This window comes from Podospora pseudocomata, chromosome 5 (genome assembly GCF_035222375.1).
Source record: "Podospora pseudocomata strain CBS 415.72m chromosome 5, whole genome shotgun sequence".
Taxonomy (NCBI): domain Eukaryota; kingdom Fungi; phylum Ascomycota; class Sordariomycetes; order Sordariales; family Podosporaceae; genus Podospora; species Podospora pseudocomata.
Window position 1 is genome coordinate 1,590,391 of NC_085889.1, and position 17,888 is coordinate 1,608,278.

At 53.2% G+C, this 17,888-nt stretch overlaps 8 protein-coding genes across 8 annotated transcripts; 4 read left to right on the forward strand and 4 right to left on the reverse strand.

Annotated features, from left to right (window-relative positions):
• Positions 1-245: 245 nt before the first annotated feature.
• On the forward strand, positions 246-2,379 carry QC762_503895 (uncharacterized protein; the record flags this gene model as incomplete). The annotated part of the gene is made up of 2 exons (XM_062890806.1): positions 246-598; positions 699-2,379. The coding sequence occupies 2 exons, from the start codon at positions 246-248 to the stop codon at positions 2,377-2,379; spliced, it is 2,034 nt and encodes a 677-aa protein (XP_062741930.1).
• Positions 2,380-2,969: 590 nt separating this feature from the next.
• On the forward strand, positions 2,970-4,116 carry QC762_503900 (uncharacterized protein). The gene is made up of 3 exons (XM_062890807.1): positions 2,970-3,280; positions 3,340-3,784; positions 3,860-4,116. The coding sequence occupies exons 2-3, from the start codon at positions 3,537-3,539 to the stop codon at positions 3,999-4,001; spliced, it is 390 nt and encodes a 129-aa protein (XP_062741931.1). The 5' UTR covers positions 2,970-3,280; positions 3,340-3,536; the 3' UTR covers positions 4,002-4,116.
• A 378-nt stretch (positions 4,117-4,494) lies between these two features.
• On the forward strand, positions 4,495-6,603 carry QC762_503910 (uncharacterized protein). Its single transcript, XM_062890808.1, has 4 exons — positions 4,495-4,857; positions 4,917-5,498; positions 5,561-5,632; positions 5,691-6,603. Exons 1-4 carry the CDS (start codon positions 4,825-4,827, stop codon positions 6,261-6,263), a joined length of 1,260 nt encoding a protein of 419 aa, XP_062741932.1. The 5' UTR covers positions 4,495-4,824; the 3' UTR covers positions 6,264-6,603.
• Positions 6,604-6,914: 311 nt separating this feature from the next.
• Positions 6,915-8,228, forward strand: QC762_503912 (uncharacterized protein). The gene is made up of 3 exons (XM_062890809.1): positions 6,915-7,656; positions 7,735-7,868; positions 7,937-8,228. The coding sequence occupies exons 1-3, from the start codon at positions 7,337-7,339 to the stop codon at positions 7,981-7,983; spliced, it is 501 nt and encodes a 166-aa protein (XP_062741933.1). The 5' UTR covers positions 6,915-7,336; the 3' UTR covers positions 7,984-8,228.
• Positions 8,229-8,446: 218 nt separating this feature from the next.
• On the reverse strand, positions 8,447-8,740 carry QC762_503915 (uncharacterized protein; the record flags this gene model as incomplete). Its single annotated transcript, XM_062890810.1, has 1 exon — positions 8,447-8,740. One exon carries the CDS (start codon positions 8,738-8,740, stop codon positions 8,447-8,449), a length of 294 nt encoding a protein of 97 aa, XP_062741934.1.
• A 2,936-nt stretch (positions 8,741-11,676) lies between these two features.
• QC762_0078660 (uncharacterized protein) lies at positions 11,677-12,134 on the reverse strand (the record flags this gene model as incomplete). Its single annotated transcript, XM_062883878.1, has 2 exons — positions 11,677-11,747; positions 11,834-12,134. 2 exons carry the CDS (start codon positions 12,132-12,134, stop codon positions 11,677-11,679), a joined length of 372 nt encoding a protein of 123 aa, XP_062741935.1.
• Positions 12,135-12,221: 87 nt separating this feature from the next.
• Positions 12,222-14,324, reverse strand: QC762_503920 (uncharacterized protein; the record flags this gene model as incomplete). Its single annotated transcript, XM_062890811.1, has 1 exon — positions 12,222-14,324. The coding sequence occupies one exon, from the start codon at positions 14,322-14,324 to the stop codon at positions 12,222-12,224; it is 2,103 nt and encodes a 700-aa protein (XP_062741936.1).
• An 847-nt stretch (positions 14,325-15,171) lies between these two features.
• On the reverse strand, positions 15,172-17,589 carry QC762_503930 (uncharacterized protein; the record flags this gene model as incomplete). Its single annotated transcript, XM_062890812.1, has 2 exons — positions 16,390-17,589; positions 15,172-16,303 (listed from the first exon to the last, which is right to left on the reverse strand). The coding sequence occupies exons 1-2, from the start codon at positions 16,560-16,562 to the stop codon at positions 15,172-15,174; spliced, it is 1,305 nt and encodes a 434-aa protein (XP_062741937.1). The 5' UTR covers positions 16,563-17,589.
• Between the last annotated feature and the right edge of the window lie 299 nt (positions 17,590-17,888).

Consider the following 17,888-nt stretch of genomic DNA (forward strand, 5'->3'; position numbering starts at 1 on the left):
CGGGCCTGAGGGCAAGCCACGCATGATGGAATGGTGTGGTTGTGGTGGGAGAAGCTGGGTGATGGGAGTCACATTGGTACGGTAGTGATGAGGCTGGGGATATGGGATGCTGTGAGTTGTCGGACTTGGAGGATAGGAGCTTGAAAGAGGTTATAAGGTGATGGTCGACGTTGTTGCCCCGCGCAGGAGGATTTGCCTTCTGGCGCATGCCCGATCGTTAATGGGTAAGCCTTCGGGTGGGAGAGATGCGCTTTCAACATCAAGTTGTGCCGCTGGTCGCGACGGCAGCGGGCTGGCTGGGTCGGGTTGAAGGGTCACCTATTGGAAGTCAAAATGGAACTGCGACGGTAGCGCTACCAGAAACGAGTCCAGTCGGTTACGGAATACTTCGATATGCCTCACCGGACCTTCGAAGAAGCTTGCTAGGGGAGGAGGGAGGCGTGCCGGGTGGGCTTAGCAAGAGACAGTGCGCTGGTCAGCTTATTTGCACCGCATGGATCAACGTCTGCTGCCCGCTTGGAACGACATGCTGCAGCGCGACGACTTGCTGTCTGGCTGGGTATGGTTGCTATAGTGGGTATTGTTTGAAGGATACGGTGTAAGTTCGAGGCCCATATCTTTCTCCCGACGGGCAGTACTAGGTGACGGTGCTGACAGAGTATTGTTAACTGAAAAAGATACACATTGACAGTCACCAGGACTGTGTGGACTACCAGATACTCAACTTACACCGACTACGAAACATCCTATTCCACCTATGTGAGCCTCAAATACGATTACACCACAGTCACAGTTCGATCGAAGAACGGAGTGGCAACATCTACAGAATGGACGACGGTCACTCGAGAAGCAGCGAAACGACGACAACTGATAGCTCCAACACCAACAAGCACGCATGACGTTGGCCACACTCCGTCGCCGACCAAGCCACCAAGATTGGAAGACCTTGGTGCTGAAACGATGGAGTCATCACCAAACCATCCTGGACTTGTCAGACGCGTTCTCGAACGAGCCGGCGTGGTAGAAAAGAGGGCCTCAACGGCGTGGATAACGGTGTGGCCAACCTGGACGACAACATTCTGGTATTATCGCACGTCCTGGTACTACAGCTATGTGACCAGTGTCAGATACAGCACCATCACCAGCACGCAGATCATCTTTGATGGGGCTAGCTCCACAACGACGGTTCGGTCCACCACGACAGTCTTCACCCAAAAGCCACCGCCAGCTCAGACACCACCTCCCAACAACCCCCCCGCGGCAGATCCCCCTCCGGCAAATAACACCCCCGCCCCCCCGCCAGCCGACGAACCCGCGCCTACCAAACCCCCCGAGACAGTCACCTTGACTCAATCCCCACCCGACAATGGAGGTGCCGGCGGCGGCGGCGGTGGTGGTGATACGAACAACACCCCCCCGCCAGCACCAGACACAACACCCGTCTCAGTAACAGTCTTCGTCACACCATCAGACATCGTCCTCCCCACTGACTCGTCCGCCACCCTCAACCTCAAAACCTCCACCTCGGCAGGAACAGTCTTTATTATCGCCACAACCGAAACCCCGTCCCCGGCTCCACCTGCCAGCGGTACGCTGCCTCAAGGAACGGTGATAGGGATAGGCGTTGGCTCAGCCTTAGGGGGTATCGCCCTCATTGCCGCGTTGGTGTTCTTCTTTCTCCGTTATCGAAGAAAGAACCCCCCTCCCTCGACCGATGACTCGACCGTGGGCGGCAACTCCCAAACGGCGGCCATTTCTGGCGGTGGAGCGGGTGGGGGAGCGGGTGGGGGAGCACACGACAGCGCGTTATACGGCGTTTTCGGAAGAAAAGAAATTGATTCCAGGTCTCCAAGCGTGACCGTCAGTTCGCCCGTCGCCGGTTCACCCTCCCCCGGGAACCTCACCGGGGCCGGGACGGTCAGTTCCATGTCACCTCCACCACCGGAGCGACAGCAAAGAGGGGGGAGTTATGTCTCTGAACTTGAACAAAATGCGGGACGGAGGACACCCGGGATGGGGGAGCTGCATGAGACGACGAGGGGGTCGGAACTTTATGATACGGGGTATGGTGGCTATGGATGGAAGCCGCCGCAGGAGTTGCCTGTGAGGAGGTTCTCGCCTGGACTGCAGGAGATGCCTGAGGAGCCTGGGCATTATGTGGGCATGGGGCAGGATAGGCCTGTGCCGTATAGGCAGTATGATGGGGCTGCTGTGCCGGATTTGAGTGTTGGGCTGACGCCGCAGATGAGGGGGGTGAGGGGGGAGGATCCGTATGGGTTGGGGGATGTGCCTTATCCAAGCGCGGAGTTGTTGGCTAGGGGGTACGGGGCTGGGCCTGGGGGTGGGCAGGGGCAGGGGCGGGGTTGGGAGGGAGGGTGATGGGATGGAGTAGGGGGTTTTGGATTAATTGTCAAAAATGAGGGTTTGTGGTTCTGTAATGTATGTGGTCAGGGGCTGGAATAGGGGGTGGGATTTGGCTTGGCAACCAAAGGTGGAGAGGGCTGGCGTGGCATCTTATCCTGATGATCTTATCTTTATGATCTTATCCTGGGATTTTTATTCAATGCTGATCTTATCTTAACGATCTTATCCTGAGGTTTCTATTCGATGCTGATCTTATCATAAAGATCTCATCATACCTGGCGCTGTTCTCGATACGGGTGGCTTCTCAGTCCACGTGCACAACGTGATGCCCTGTCTGCACCCACGTCTGTGTATTTGTAGCTTTGTTTGGTGTGCTATAGTGCGGTAGCATGGCCTTTAGGTGAGACAGTAAACGAATTGGCACATCTGCAAATAGACCTGATTGCGTGTGCATCTTTCCGTGTGCAAAACGTTCAGGAACCCTCTTTACAGGCTGGAAGTGAGGAAAGTGTAGAACTTGAGTGGTCACGTGAGTCTGTGTTAACCTCCTGTTGTGGACAAAGACCGCATGCGGACCTTTTGAGTGATCTGCTTGGCCGGCGCGGGGTAAATTCAATTGAATCTCTATTTTCTTTGTTTGTTGTTTTCGCGTCGTGCTCCGATGGGTTTAAATGAAACATCGAGCCCATGGTTCGGCGCCCGTCGACCGGTACCTTGCCGGCAAACGCCCATCGCCGAGTATATTTTGAGGGCCTTTTAAGGTTCTTGTAGATTCAATCGTGGAAGCTTTCTCCACTTCCCCAAACTTTCCCCTGGCATCCGGGACGGCATCGAACATTGCCATCATCACCAGGCAGAGGCGGGAAGACCAGCCAAACGGAGACATATCTCCACGCCAGCCTTTCCCTATCAGCAGGTAAGTTGATGGGTATTTTTGAGAGTTGCTTGGATCAAAGCTAATATTGGTTCGTGTAGGTCGCGCCAGGCTTCAACATGTATGAATGCGGGGATTGCTATCGCCGCTTCCCCAGCGGCTGGCGCACCCGTGACCAGCACTGCAAGGCCACCGACCGGCCACAGCATTCCCGATTTTGAGTGCTTCACTTGTGTCGAGTACTTCAACGACAACTGGGACCGCTCTGAGCACATGTGGGACTACTGCCATCTTCCCGATGAATACTACGAATGCGAGAAATGCATCGAGGTTTTTGAGACCCAGTCCGAGGCCACCAGACATGAGGTTGAGCGCCATCACTATTGCCACGTCTGCGATCGCACCTTCGACAATCTCAACAGATCCACCCAGCGACTCGCCTCTGATCTCGGACTGCCAGCGCCTGGCGAACAATCTTTCTGGGAATGGCACCTTCAAGTACAGCAGCTTTGGCAGGCACAAGACGCTTGCTCAGTATGAATCTTGGTAAGTCTTTACGGTGTTTCAAGGTATGAGGATGGATAGGTACGGGTTGACTGACTGGCATGTTGGATAAAACAGCGCGTTTGGCGTTGAGGCGGATGAGTACTGGATTAATAGTATTACGCATATTGGCGATCAGGATATTGTGGAGCCGGAATACGGGAGTGGATGTGTATCACTGGTCGTTGCTGGACTCGGGAACCTAAATAGAATAATATAATACTGAAGGTTATAGGTCGACGGTCCACGGTCCCGAGAGTTATATATACGGAGGAACTAGATAGCTTGAGGATAGTTCCGCAGCATGCAATTACAAGTCACATTCGTTGGTATCAAGACTATTGTGATTGAGACAAGCCATTGTTGTACACTGTTTAGCTGCACCGAAACAATTGCCTAGAAGCACCTTCAACTGAGTATTCCTTTCAGAGGTTCTGGATCGGGGTTCGTCACAGTGTTGTGCGAGTTATTAGCAAGAGGCTATCCCCATTTGGTCCAGGGGGAGAAGGGAACTTCAACGACAAGCGCAAACCCTAACCCTTGTGATGGTTTCTGTGTTGTTTGTTTACCTTGGCCTCCTTTAGGCACTCATCTATCGTCCCATGTGTCTGGTTCTCGGGTTGTAAGAGCCGGAAATACCTGTACAACCCAGGTACAAAAGGCCCGTCAGCTCTTCACCCAAACAAAGTACCCCTCCCTCTCTCGATCGAGACCTTCTTCCCCGCACCAACCTCCAACGGCCCCCTCACCTGAGGGCCAGTACCTATGCGATTCAAGCTAACGCAACGGCAATAAATCAACAGCCCGGGTATCACAGCTGACCATCATGGTCCCGCATTTGTACACGATGCCGAGTCCCAAGAAGGCGTGGTCACCGATTTGCTCCCTGCATGCTGGACGCCATGTACGTAAGTAAGGTGCAGGACATTGTAGATGGTCGATGTGACGGTGGGGTAAGCGAGCATAAGAATGACTTACCTCCCCTACGATGAACCTCTACCGAGAAGAACACCTTTCAACTTTGAACACGCCAGGCCCTCACCATGACTGACGACAACCCCCGCCCCTTCAAGAAAGTACATCACCCTCCCCAACACCCTCATCCCGTAACCATGGGTCTGACAGCCCTCCCAAGGTTCTCATAGTAGGCGCCGGCCCCTCCGGCCTCCTCCTCGCCCTCCTCCTAGCAAAGCACTCCATCCCCGTCAAAGTCCTCGAGTCCGCCTCCCAGCTCGACCAGCAACCCCGCGCAGCCCACTACGGCACCCCCGCCATCCCCGAGTTCATCCGCGCCGGCATCATCGACCAGCTCCGCGCCAACGGCCTCATCCTCTCGACCATGTGCTGGCGCGATCCTGACAGCCATGAGATCATCGCCGGGTTTGACGCCTCCAAAGTCCTCAGTGATGTCGACGGCCAAGACCTGAGAACACACTGCTATGTCCTGCAGGATTTGGACGAGCTGATGCTGAAGGAGGTGAAGAAGTACGGTGGGGAGGTGGAGTTTGATGCCGAGGTTGTCGGGGTTGGTCAGGATGAGGATGGCGAGGTGGGGGGGAGGGCGTGGGTGGAGGTGAAGAGGAAGGGAGGGGAGGTGGAGAGGGAGGAGGCGGATTATGTGGTTGGTTGTGATGGGGCGAATAGTATTGTCAGGAGGAGCTTGTTCGGGGATCAGTTTCCTGGGTTTACTTGGGACGCGCAGATTATTGCTACTAATGTTTGTTTACTCTCTCATTGTTGTTGTTTTGGGTGTGGCTGGGGCTGACATGGAAACAACAGACGTTTTACGACTTTGAGGGAAAGTTTGGGTGGCATGATGCGAATTTCATCGTTCACCCGGAGAACTTCTTTGTAAGCGCCCCTTTTCTGGCAAGGAAAAAGGATCAGGATAGGTGCTAACAACTGCAAGATGGCCGCCCGCATCACAAAAGACAACATGTACCGCATCACCTACGGCGAAACACCCGGCCTGACCCGGGAAGAGTACATCGCCCGTCAACCCATGAAATTCCAACAGATGCTCCCCGGCCACCCCAAGCCAGACGAGTACAAGATTGTCAATATTTCACCTTACAAGATGCACCAACGATGTGCCCCCAAATTCCGAGTTGGTCGCATCCTCCTAGCAGCAGACGCAGCCCATCTGTGTAACCCATGGGGAGGGCTGGGCATAACAGGTGGCTTTGTCGATGTTGGTGGCCTGTTTGACTGTCTTGTGGGGATATGGGAAAACAAGGCCGGTGAGGATATTCTGGAGCTGTACTCTGAGAAGAGGATTGAGAAGTGGCAGACTGTTATCAACCCCATTTCACAAGAGAACTTCAGGCGAGTGTCTGATAAGGATCCGAGGACGAGATTTGAGAGGGACGAGTTTATGCAGCTGTTGAAGAAGGGGGAGACGGATGATGTTTTGTTGAAGGATTTGCTTCTCGGATTCATGGAGGTCAGGTACGACTTTACGCAGCATTATAAGGTCAGGTGATGCTTGCGGGTAGGACTAGGTCATGAGCCACCCTGGGTGGAAGGATGCAAAGGAGGCAGGATAAGGTAGCCTTGAAAGCTTCAGTGTGATAAGGAACCTATACGGACTGTAGCTTAGTTCCACATCTTGCCCCTTCGGAAAAGCAAGGTGCACAAGCACCCTGCATGAGGTCTCCGGCTGTGGTGGAGAAGGGAATTTGAGCCGCTCCAATGGAGCGTTGACCAACGAATACTACCGTAGTTGACATCAACGCATTGCGGATCCACTGGTAGTGACTTGGGTGCCGAGGTGATATAGAGGCTCTGATAACTCCCGCAAGGTGCCAGCGAGTAGATCAAAGACGCGCGTCCGTCCAGGAATTGTTCTCCACAAAGCTTTCTGAGGACTCCTCACCCAGCGTCAGCGGCAATCCCCTGGCAAAGTACAACATGGTGTCGTCTTGGATTCGTTCAAAGGCACCTGACGAAGGTGACTGCCTCATTCTCGTTTATATCCTTATATCCGGTGCCTGGGTTCCTAGGCGCAACATCAGTGTGTAAAGACTTGAAGACTCAAAAGAATAGGAAGGAGAGTCTGGGTAGGCTTAGGATAGGTCGGCATAATGTCCCAAGGCGATGGTTGTGTTGATGAAACAGCATGTTGTATTGGCAGGATCACTAGTATCAAAGGGGAGAGCCGCTCGCGGTGGGGCGTAAGCAGTACTAAATACGAGCGTGCCTATTCCGACTGGCGAGCAGGCAGCTATTTGTTTGTGATGTAACCGACTGGCTCTAGATCACTAGAAGGATTCGAATACTCCATAACACTAGATTCATTTAGCGAGCGCTGTCAGGCTGTACATAAACCAACGTTGAATCAGGCTAGGATGCAAATACAAGGCTAAGGAAGTCCGATGTGTAGTCCGAGATGGTCGCTCCAGCCTTGTTGGCTCTGAAAGATATGTCTAGGTAGGTAGGTATAAATTCTCTTCTTCTGCTCCTTTTCAGACTGGATATCTCACCACCAAGCTCTCACAGACCAGCTCTTTACTAGGACTTCAGCCATCTCAGCCTATTCCATTCCACTCGCCGAAGATGCATTTCTCTCAGATCATCCAGTTCACCCTCGTCCTGGCCGGACTGGCCTGCGCCGCTCCTCAGTCCAACCCCCTCCTCGAGACCGTCATGCTCTCCAACGGCGAGACCACCGTGGCCGTCCAGGTCGAGGCGATGTCCCCTGCCAGCACCGGCCCCCATATCGGCGGCGAGATCCTCGCCCGCGGCCAGCTCGTCTCCCGCCAGGACTCGATCAACTGCAAGGGCAGCAGCGCGTGCAGCAACAGGCAAGGTTTCAAGGACAGCTGCACCACGGCCAAGAACAAGATCGAGGACACCACGTACGCGAGTGGTGGCGCGTAAGTCCGCCTCTAGCCCTTTTCTTCCTTTTATTCCTCCTCCCGACGGCTGGTACCTAACACAGTTGGTACAAACAGTAAGAGCGGCACGTGCAGTGGAAACTGCGGCATATTTGTTCAGGGCAAGGATTGCATCGCGACCGGGGCTGTTCTGAGGAGCGCCTACAACGCAATCCGCAACAACGGATGCCAGGCTTGCGGGTCAGCCCACTGTAAGTCACAATGTCAATCCCGACAGTTTCAAACGCGCTTTGGTTCCTAACATGACGGTGCTGCACAGGGAACAATGGTTGCTACATCACCATCAACTATATCACCGGTTGCTGATCGGCCCTCTTTCAGCCTGACACCGGACAGGTTCTTTCGTGATGGCCGTGACCTTGACAGAATCAAGAAAGTACGCTGACGTTTGCTGAGAGCTGTGATGAATATGGGATTCTGTTGTGAATCAGAGATCGGGTAAAGGGATGATGAGGAACGAAGAATGCGGGGGTTGAGAAATAGAAAAAGAGATTGGGTGGGGCAGGTACATAGTCTGGACCCGTTCGTAAATATACATCATATATCTCTGGTTTTCTTATAGCACCTATCTGGTAAACCAGGTGCCTAGCTAATGTGTAAGAGTGGGATGGGCTTGCTCCTCGGGCTACTTATCTCTAGATAGACAGGTGAGCTCAAGGTACTGGTGTGTCAGGAAAAAGCATTGTTTGGCATTAACTAGAACTAAAGTAAGGAAAGGAACAACGGGATCAGTTTGTCGGAAAAGAAAAAGCACAGCCGTTTTTTGTCATCATTCGTCATCCTCGTCCTCATCGCTTCCAGCTTTCTTCCCTCTCTTGTTTTTGTTGGAGCCGCCTTTCCTCCCCTCGCTCTTCCTCCCCTTTGTATCTTTGCACTTTTTGCCATTCTTGCTGCCCTCGCCACCCTTTTTCTTCACTTTCCTCTTGTCCTGCTCATCTGGCTCCTCTTCATCGCTGTCCTCCTCAGTCTCTGTCTGATCCTTACTTTCGGTTTCCTCGGAGTCATCGGCCTCACTCTCATCAGAATTGAAGTAGTCCTTGTTCTTCTCCTTTATCTTTTTCATGAAGCTGTCCTCTCCGGCCTGTTCCCGCTTCGTCAAACCCCCTTGTTGCTTTAAGGTATGCGTTGAACTCAATTGTCACATTTGGCACGATTTCGAAGCAACGCTTGGTCAACACTGGCCTTGGATCCTGGCCATCGCTGGTTTGTTTGCGCTTGGCTTTGAACTCAGCGAGTGCCATGAGTCTGGAAGGCATTCTTGATCTGGCGCCCGTTCCAGCGGAGCATCTTCCATTGCTCGTTAGCCCATTCGACTATTCTGTCTTGCTGATCCTTGTACTCAGACGGCGGGAGGTTGTGCTCCTGACGGCCCTCGTTGATCATCTCAAGGCGTTCGAAGCTGTGCCTGAAGATTTCGATGGTCTGGTTGCTTCTGGGAGTCGGATGGCAGAGTGTCAGATGAAGCCGAGAACGAAAGGCGTCATCAATCGCTCCGACCCGGTTAGTGGCGAGAAAACGAATCCCAGAGTAGCACTCGAGGATTCGCAGAAAAGACAGAGACTAGGCCGTTACCGTTTGACATCTCGTTGCTGCTTTTTTTTAGTTGTGACTCGCCTTTTCAGCTACCAAAGGAAGGCCAGGGCAAAACTCACCCCCCGTCTGGCAAGAAACACGTCCGCTTCCATCAAGGAGAAGAACACAACCCCATTTGTGGGCAAGCCTGAAGTGGTCCTCCATGTTCCTCTCAACATCCTCAGGATTGTATCCAATGTTGCCTGTCGCTAGTCAGAATCAGATATGGATTTGGCATGTTGGACACATACCGCATGTGATGGGATAAAGCGGCTTCTTTGTGTGAGCAGCAACTCACTCTAGCTCTAGCGTTAGGTCCTCGATCCACAGACGTTGAGATGAAAGGAGAGTGTTTTGCCTACCAGCCGTGGATGTTTTCCAACCCCAGGGACACCGTGTAGAAGAAGTATGATGCAGCCTTTGCCTGGAAGGCAACGTTATGTGTAAGCTTTCACAATGTTTCAAGACGGATTGAAAACCATTAACCGGTGTACGCCTTTTCCACTCACCTTTTCCAGGCACCGCGTCCATTTCCGGTGGCCGGATGACCATCTGGCTTGTAGGTCGCATGCGTTTCAACCATGGCCTGCACCACTTTCCGATGGCCTGGGGGTAGAACAAGGTCATCCCAGCCGTAGTTGTGCTCAACCCGGCGTAGCTTCGATAGCTCGAGTAAAGCTGCAAGGGTAAAGGTTTTAGTGAGCACACCCATATTCTCCTCAACAAACGAAACGGCATAGGTAAGTGGAAACACATACCCTACCCCATTTTCGATTTCGTAGAGAAAAGCCAGGCACCGTCCCGGGTAGCTAATGGAGCATTTTTGGTCTCATATGGTCATTCCCGAAGCTGTTTTGAGACTCGGCCAGCAAACTCCCGAGTCCCCTTCTTATAGTTGGGTCCCGCCTCACGGCTATTTCCATGGTGTATGGACCGAAGGAATACCCCTCGTTGACGTGTGCGCGACACCACCTATTGCCGCAACTTGGCGCGCCGGTAATGCAAGCTTCGTCCGGGTCTGTCATGTTGTACCTCGCCATTTCTCTAGACTCTGTTGGCTTCGTAAATATTGGTAGCTGCATGCCTGTTCTTTCCCAGGACTGTTTGTCCTCGACGAAGGCCATCCTCACATCGATAATAACAGGGCTATTGATCTGTGGAAGAATGCGTAATCGGATGTTAGAATTATAATGTTTGAGAAGACGAGAAGACTCAAAGAGCCACAAAGATGGGATACCTATCTTACCTCGTCGCGGCTTGGTCCCACCGTAAGGCCCTGGTGCTGCATGCGTGATACACTTGTAGCATCGACGAACCTCTCGCCCGAATATCAAGCTTCTTCTTGTCGAAATAACTCATGGGATAAGCCTCCAGGCTGCGGATGTCCATTTCGCCTTCGAATGGTTTGAATACGAACAAATCATCAACACAGCCATACTCATGGCCGTTGAAATCCAAATGAGAGTAATGAACAACCAAGTCCGTCATAACTCCTCGGACTTTCAACAACGGTCTGGTTCCTGTAGGTCGTTGCGAGGTCGATGATTTGGTAACATGATCCTGCTCTGTGAAATCGGTGGGCTTCAAGGTACTGAAAAACACTACCAGACTTAACGTGGACGTCGTCTTCGGGCACGGGCAAGGAGCTCTCGACAAAGGTGCCGGGCACCCATCGAATCACACGTCGGTACGAGCCTCCCTAACCAGATATACGTTCCAACTTTCTACATCATCTTGTTCTTGTTCCGATAGGTCAAAGAAATGAACTGTCAGTTGTATATCTTGTGCCTTGCGCCGTTCTGGTACAGTGTGCGTTGATTGAGATGGGCGTTCCAAATTCCAAATTACTTAAAGATTCCCCAACATCAATGGCGCTGATCGATGGTGCGGGGGGTAACGGCATGTGTTCTGGGTTGCGAAACCTGGCCCTGGATTCGCCGTCAGAGTTGTCCTCAGATTCATTACTCAGTTCGTCTAGCTACCATCGTCAGACGGTTGGTGTGTAGGGTCCTGGCCATCCACAAGCACTCTGGAGCTGTTCTCCGTCGCTTCACAGGGGGGTATGTCTGCCTCGTCTCTGGAATCGCGTTGTTGTTCCTTGGTCTCAAGCGATCCAACCAACCTGTCGATCTCCGATTTAGGGTCCATCTCAACTGGAGGAATAAAGACGGCTTGAATAACTGAAAAGAAAAGTCGAACCAGCGCTCAGTTGCATGCAAAGTGATACGACAGAGGCAGCACCTTGGCACGACGTGGACAACGCACTGGAAGTGCCTCGTCGAGTACGACTCCAGGTCAAGGGAAGCCTGGGGGTTTGTTTAACATTTGGAATACATGGTTGGTGGACAAATATGGACGCGAGAGCTGTGTTCCTCAAATTTGAGTGTCGCGGTTGAGACGAATCCAGAAACCGGACGACCTGGATGCTCATGTTCTCATAGATTCGGGCTCTTGCAAGGCATGAGCGCTCAAGTTCAACTCGAGCATGTCACATAAAGCTGCAGAGGAAGTGAGACCTTGTGGTACAGTGAGTTAGTTGGTAACGAGGGGGGAAATGCCTTCCCCCAAAGAACAGAAAGCGAACCCGTTTCAGGTTCTTGAAGCCAGCCGCCTCCCCCGCCCAAACAGAACACCAAATCTGCACCCTCGAGCATGTTGTCCTTGACCCCTTTGGTGCTTTCATCTCGGGAGGCTTCGCTGTGATATTGGCTGTGAGCAGATCCACCTCCAGCGAAAGCAACCTCTGCTAACGAGTGGGAAATTAGGCAGTTGAGAAACATGTCAAAGAAAGAGAGACCATCCCAAACTTTCTCGCCAATATTCCCGAGAGATTGAACAGCATCCAACGGCTTTCTGACATGTGTGCAGAGACCGAAGGCTTTCATGTTGAAATGAATGGCGTGCTGGTGTTCATCTTTGGGGTGTTGGAGAGTATTGTCGAGAAGCTGACAGATACATGGACCTGTAAGTGTTCAACCGAGGACAATATCCCGCACCTCTGGGTTCTGTCGATCCCAGGCCTCCTTCCAAATGGTACCACATCCCCTTCGATATGCAATTCCCTCCCTCCGCTCAACCCACAAAACATTGTAAAAATGGAACTCCTCCAGCTCACGGGTTTCCTCGTTCAGTCCCCATTCCGGCAGGTATATCTCCTTGAGCCACTTCGACCTCGTGTAGTATGCCTTCCCTTCCGATATCACGATACACTCACACAGCGTATCCTTTTCCAAAACCGGATCCTCCCTCGTGAAAGGAACCTTCAACCTGCCCACTATTTTCCCAGAACTATCCACAAAATGGTAGTTCACAAACGGCGCCACCTCTTCTTCCCACGCAACCCTGACCAGCTTGCTGGTCTCTTCTTTCTCAGGCTGCACCCGAAAAGAAGCCACCGAAACACTCCCATGAAGAAGCCAACCCAACTTCTCCTTCTCCACCGTAAGCCCGCCTGTATCAATCGTCGGCACATCAAAGAACTTCAAATCCAACCCCCCAACACCCCCTTGCTTGAACATCCGAGCGAGATGCGGAGTGAGATTGACAAAGCTGATCGGCTCATCAGCAGGAGCATGATACCACCTGACCACCGGAGTCAGCTCGATCGAAGGGTTGTTCCCAAAAGTGTGATCGCTCAAGTTGTTCGCCACACTCCCCTGGAACGAAGCCCACGACCAGCTAGGAAACATCAGCTCCCTGCTCCCCGGCGCGACAAGCCTCGGTTTTGACCCCGCCTGAGGCTCCCACAACATGGCCACGTCGAAGAACATCTTTGGCATCCCGTGCAGAAAACCACCATCATAAGTCCGGCTGAGGACATCCAGAATCCCAGAAAAGGCCCGAAGACCGTCTGCTTGGTACGTCATCCTCCTCCGTTGATACTGCCTCACCAACCCCTCGAAATAGCGAAAGTCGGGCCTCTTGGGGGTCTTGAGCTCAAAGATGAAGTGCCTATCAAACGCCAGATGCGCCGGCCTTTTCTTCTCCGTCCTCCATGTCTCATCAACCACCATCCCATCCGGCTCCGCGGCGGCCCCTTCAACCCAGACGGAGCACTTGCACTGCCAGATCACGCTCCCCCTAAAAAAAACGAGCGACCTCCTCGACAGCAACCGTTCTTGGAACGTCCAAGCTCTGTTATGCCACGTGGTGAAATACCTCGCCTCCTCTGTCTCCGGCCCCGGACGCATCCGGCACTCGGGAGAAAACTCCAGGATTGGAAGGTCCGGAAAGGGGCGGGAAGAGCCCACGCCATGGAGACCAGTGTTGGCATCGGCTCCGTCAGCGGCAATGATGGTGAACTGGGAGTTTGCGTAGATGGAGGCCATGGAGGCGATTTGCTGGGCTTTGTTGGCCTCGTCGTCTTGGATGATGCAGAGTCTATCCACCCAGAGGTAGCGCTCGCCCATGTCACGCGTGACCTTGATGGCGTCTTGGATTGTCAGTGGGAGCCGGGGGAGGATCTCTGGGGAAGCGAGAGAGCTTGGGAGCTGGAGAGTTGAAAAGTTGGAGATGCGGGTTTCGAGGATGTCGGGGAGGACGCCCCAGACGTAGCTGAGGGTGGTGTATTTTGGGGGGGTGCCGGGGAACTGGACGAGGCGGTGCTCGTCGACGTCGATTAGGATCATGTCTGTGACGGGTGGTTGAGTGGGGGTGGGTCGGCAGTCTTCATGGTGCTGTTCGCAGTATTCCGGCCATCGCTTGAGGGAGCTGATGTCGATTGTGTCTGCGTCGATGATCTTGTAGTGGACTGAGGTCGGAGCAAGTTCTGATGAGGGAAGCAGCTCGAGGTGATAGGCTGAGTGGTCCCAGCAACCACATCCGGTTCGAAAGAAGAATCGCTTTTGGGGAAAGCAATCGAGTCGCATAGGACAGGTCAGTTGGAGGGGCGAGTTTGGCGCTAGACGAGCGAAGGAGTCGAGGGTGTATTTGCAGGTGGCACATTTTGGATCGAAACTTGCGGCGAGTCTGATGATGTTCTCACCGACTGCTTCTCCTCGAATGGTCTTGAGAATGGCCTCTGAAAAGAAGGCGCAAGTCTTGCAGCCAACCGCCGGATGCTCGCTTGAGGCCATTGTGAACGATGAGCCCAAGGCATGTGGCTTGTAGAAGAGGACGAGCTTTGAACTGGGCACCAGGCTCTCGGGTCCCGGGGGCTTTTCTGTCAATCCGCAGAAGCCATAGCCATAGCCATCGGGCAAAGCGGGGCTTTTCACTAGTTTGTGCGGCTGAGCATGGCTTCACTCCAGGGTGGTATTGCCGGCGTGAAACGCTCCGGGGGGAAACAGCTGCTTACATCCGATGTCGACAAAGACTTCAGAAACCACGTACATGTATGTATATGTCTCTGCCATTGAAATCTACAACCATGTCCCAGCCATCATACATACAAAAAGTCCACGTCCCCCCACTGCACAAAGTGATCATACAATACCGATGCCTTGACAGCCAACTGCAGCTCCTCCGTGGCAGCCATCTTCTCTCCTCTCCTCCAGTAAATACTCGCCAGCTGATAATGGGAACACCGTGCCAGCACCTTCATCTCAGCGGCCATCTTTGGCGACGGGGAAGAGCCGGTCTTTGCCTGATCGATCAGCGCCCTAAACTTGACCTCGGCCTTTAAATCATCTCCATAGCCCGCCAGCCAGATCCCATGTTCCAACAACTCAACCCCCGTATCCTCCTTCGTATTCGAAGAAGGCGGCTCGGGAGAAAGCAAACAGCTCCTCCAAGCACACCCCGCCATCGTGCCCCCCCTCATCCCCCTCGGCTTCCACTCCCCAACCGCATCCCCCACCCCATGTATATCCCCCATCAAAACCACCCCCAACGGCACCTCCAGCCCAACCTCCCTCACCATCCGCCCCAACACCGCCATCAAAAACCTCCCTGCCGTCTCCCCGACCGACATCCCCTCCTCCATCAGCTCATCCACCGAGTCAACCTCCATCTCATGCCCATCCCCCCACTTAAAACCCGTCTCAGATCCCCCCCAAACCCCCCCCTATCTCCCTCCCCCCCACGGAAACATTTGACAACAATGTCCTCCATCAACCTCCCCGCCAGCTCTTTCAACGCGCCCCCGTCCGGTCCAGCGTGAAAGCACCCGAGAAAGTTAACAATATAAAACATCCTGCTCCCTATCACGCCTTTACTCCCCGGTTCCAAGACCGCAAACGCGCGGTTGACAGCTTTGAACCGTTTAATTTCTTCACTACCCTCACTTCCATCCAACCCGTCAACGAGAAAAGATTTATTGATCGCGAGGGCGTACCGGATGGTGGAAAGCCATTCCAGCGACCGCATGTTGCGGAGGAAGAAATCTGTTGTTCCCCAGGCTCGTTCGCCGTCTTGGAACATTGTTGTTTTGTAGAGGCGGGAGAGGAAGAGTTGGAAGGATTGGGAGATTGTGAGCTGGGTGCCCGTGGTGTATTGTGATGGGAGTGGTGGTGGTGGTGGTGGTGGTTGGGGGGGGTATAGAGTTGGGAGGAGGGGTGGTGGTGGTGGGGGGGTTACGATCGGTAATGGGGGTGGTGGTGCTGGGAAGGGGTAGGAGGGTCGGCGGAGGGGGTTGTTGATTTGGTCGAGAGGATGCGGGAGTTGAGGGGGTTGGTGGATTGTTGTTGGTGTTGCGGCCGGAGAGATCGGGGGGAAGGTTGTGGGGAAAAGGTTGTTGGTGTTGCTGCTGTTTGGTGGGGATGGGGAGGGCGAGGAGGAGGAAGGGGAGGATACCCTCAGTAAGTTGACATCCACATCTCTAGTGCCGGTTGGTCTCCCATCTTCTGGGGGTGGTGTAAAACACGATATTTCCCTCGCGCATGGACTGACAGTGCCGGCGCTGGAGGCGAGAAGCTGGGTGATGTTCAGCCCCTTTCTTCTGACATAGTTTTGCACTCTGTCCCAGTCGACTTCTCGACCTCGGATCATGTATGTTGTTGATCGCTTCCCGACCCTGTCACGCTCATTTCGGACACGGAATAGCTCTACCACTTCGCACTCCTTAAAGTTCTTGTCGAGACCCCAGGATTTTATACGTGTCTTGTACATTCGTTGTCTGTAAGATCAGTGGTTCTGGCTTGTCAGAGTTGGTGATTCCGAACAGCGAGGATCGAAACAAAAAAAGAAAAGGAGGGCTCGTACGTTGCTCGGAAACCATGCTCCTCCTCCATGACCTTCATGACATCCTTGAGCGGTAGGTTCTGCGTCTGGTATAGGTCCTGTATCGTCGTCCTCCACGGGTCCCATTCATCCCCTCCAACCCAGCTAACAGACTGGCGTCTTCCTTGATCCGCAACAGACTTGGACATGGCCATATTGGTATTGTTGTTGATGATGATGATAATATTCTATGTTCCCGCTGAGCTGGAAGTGACATGTTCCTTTGTCCCAGTCGACGAACCATTCTCCCTCGATGAGGTAAAGCCTTATGGGAGGAAGGATGAGGGGTAGGTCCCCAGAGGTAGGGCGTCCACACAAGGCAGCATCCAGTTTGTCGAGGAAATTTCCACAGGTCTGCTGCGCCACAGCCTTGGACTATTGGCTCCAGAAAGAGGTCGACAACAACACGTCTGAAGGCAACTATTTCTCGATGAGGGGCTGCTGGCCGCTAAATGTACGTGACGAAATGTTGGTCCCGCTGCCGGGTCACTGATATTGGGGGCCTGGAGCCGGGCGCCAACTCAGGTTGGTAACCTAGATACCTAGGAGGGAAGAGTAAACGACGGTCTGCGATCGGTGATGGCATCTGGAAGAAGCCGATCTCCTTCTTTTGTCACTGTTACTCACAGTGGCTGATGCAAAAAGGGTGACGAATCTGCTGCAGTCACGAAACACGTAGAGAGACCCGCAGCAACCACTCGAGAAGAAGGAAGGTAGGTACCTTGGTCTCTCTATTTTAATGATCCCCCAAAAAAAAAAAAAACCGTTGTTGAAAAGTAACGGACCGGCACGGACCTTCGGACTTAAAAGTGCGAATCGGAACATCAGCGGCCTTGTCCAGAGTTTGGTAGCAGTCCGATCTGCGATGTCAATCTTCTCTTGGGGGAGGGGGGGGGAGCGGTACAAAGGTTTCTATTCCTTTTTGGCTGCTTTAGGCAGCTCCCGCTATCAACTTACAAGGGAGATGGGATGACACACATGTACACGACATTCTTCCAACAGCCGTTTGTGCCGTTGTCTTACATGCCTTTGCCATCCCTGCTTCCCATGTCTTTGCCGGGAGACCCTAACTTTCCAGCTCACCTCTGGGTTAATGTGTCATGGATGGAATCTTCCCATCTTGGGAAATATCGCCTCTGTAGGGTCTCGTGTCTGCCATCCAGGGCTCGAAATCCATCAGTGCTAAGGAACTTTCTCACATCTCCAACAGATCCCACCGGCACTTTCTCCGAGAAATTCTGACTAGGGTAGCACCCAACACAGCCACAATCAACGATTGGGTAGCAGCAACGTCCGCAAAAGGCCCGCACATCAGCTTACGGCATGAACAAGGGTTGAGTGTGAGAAAAAGAAAAGTGAGAACAGATTTCCCACGACAGCATCTGTGTTGTCACGTTGCAAAACTCTCCGATGGACAGTTTCCAGAAGGAATCGCTTCAACCCCCAAATCTATCAAAAGGAGTTACCGCGCGGGCGACAAA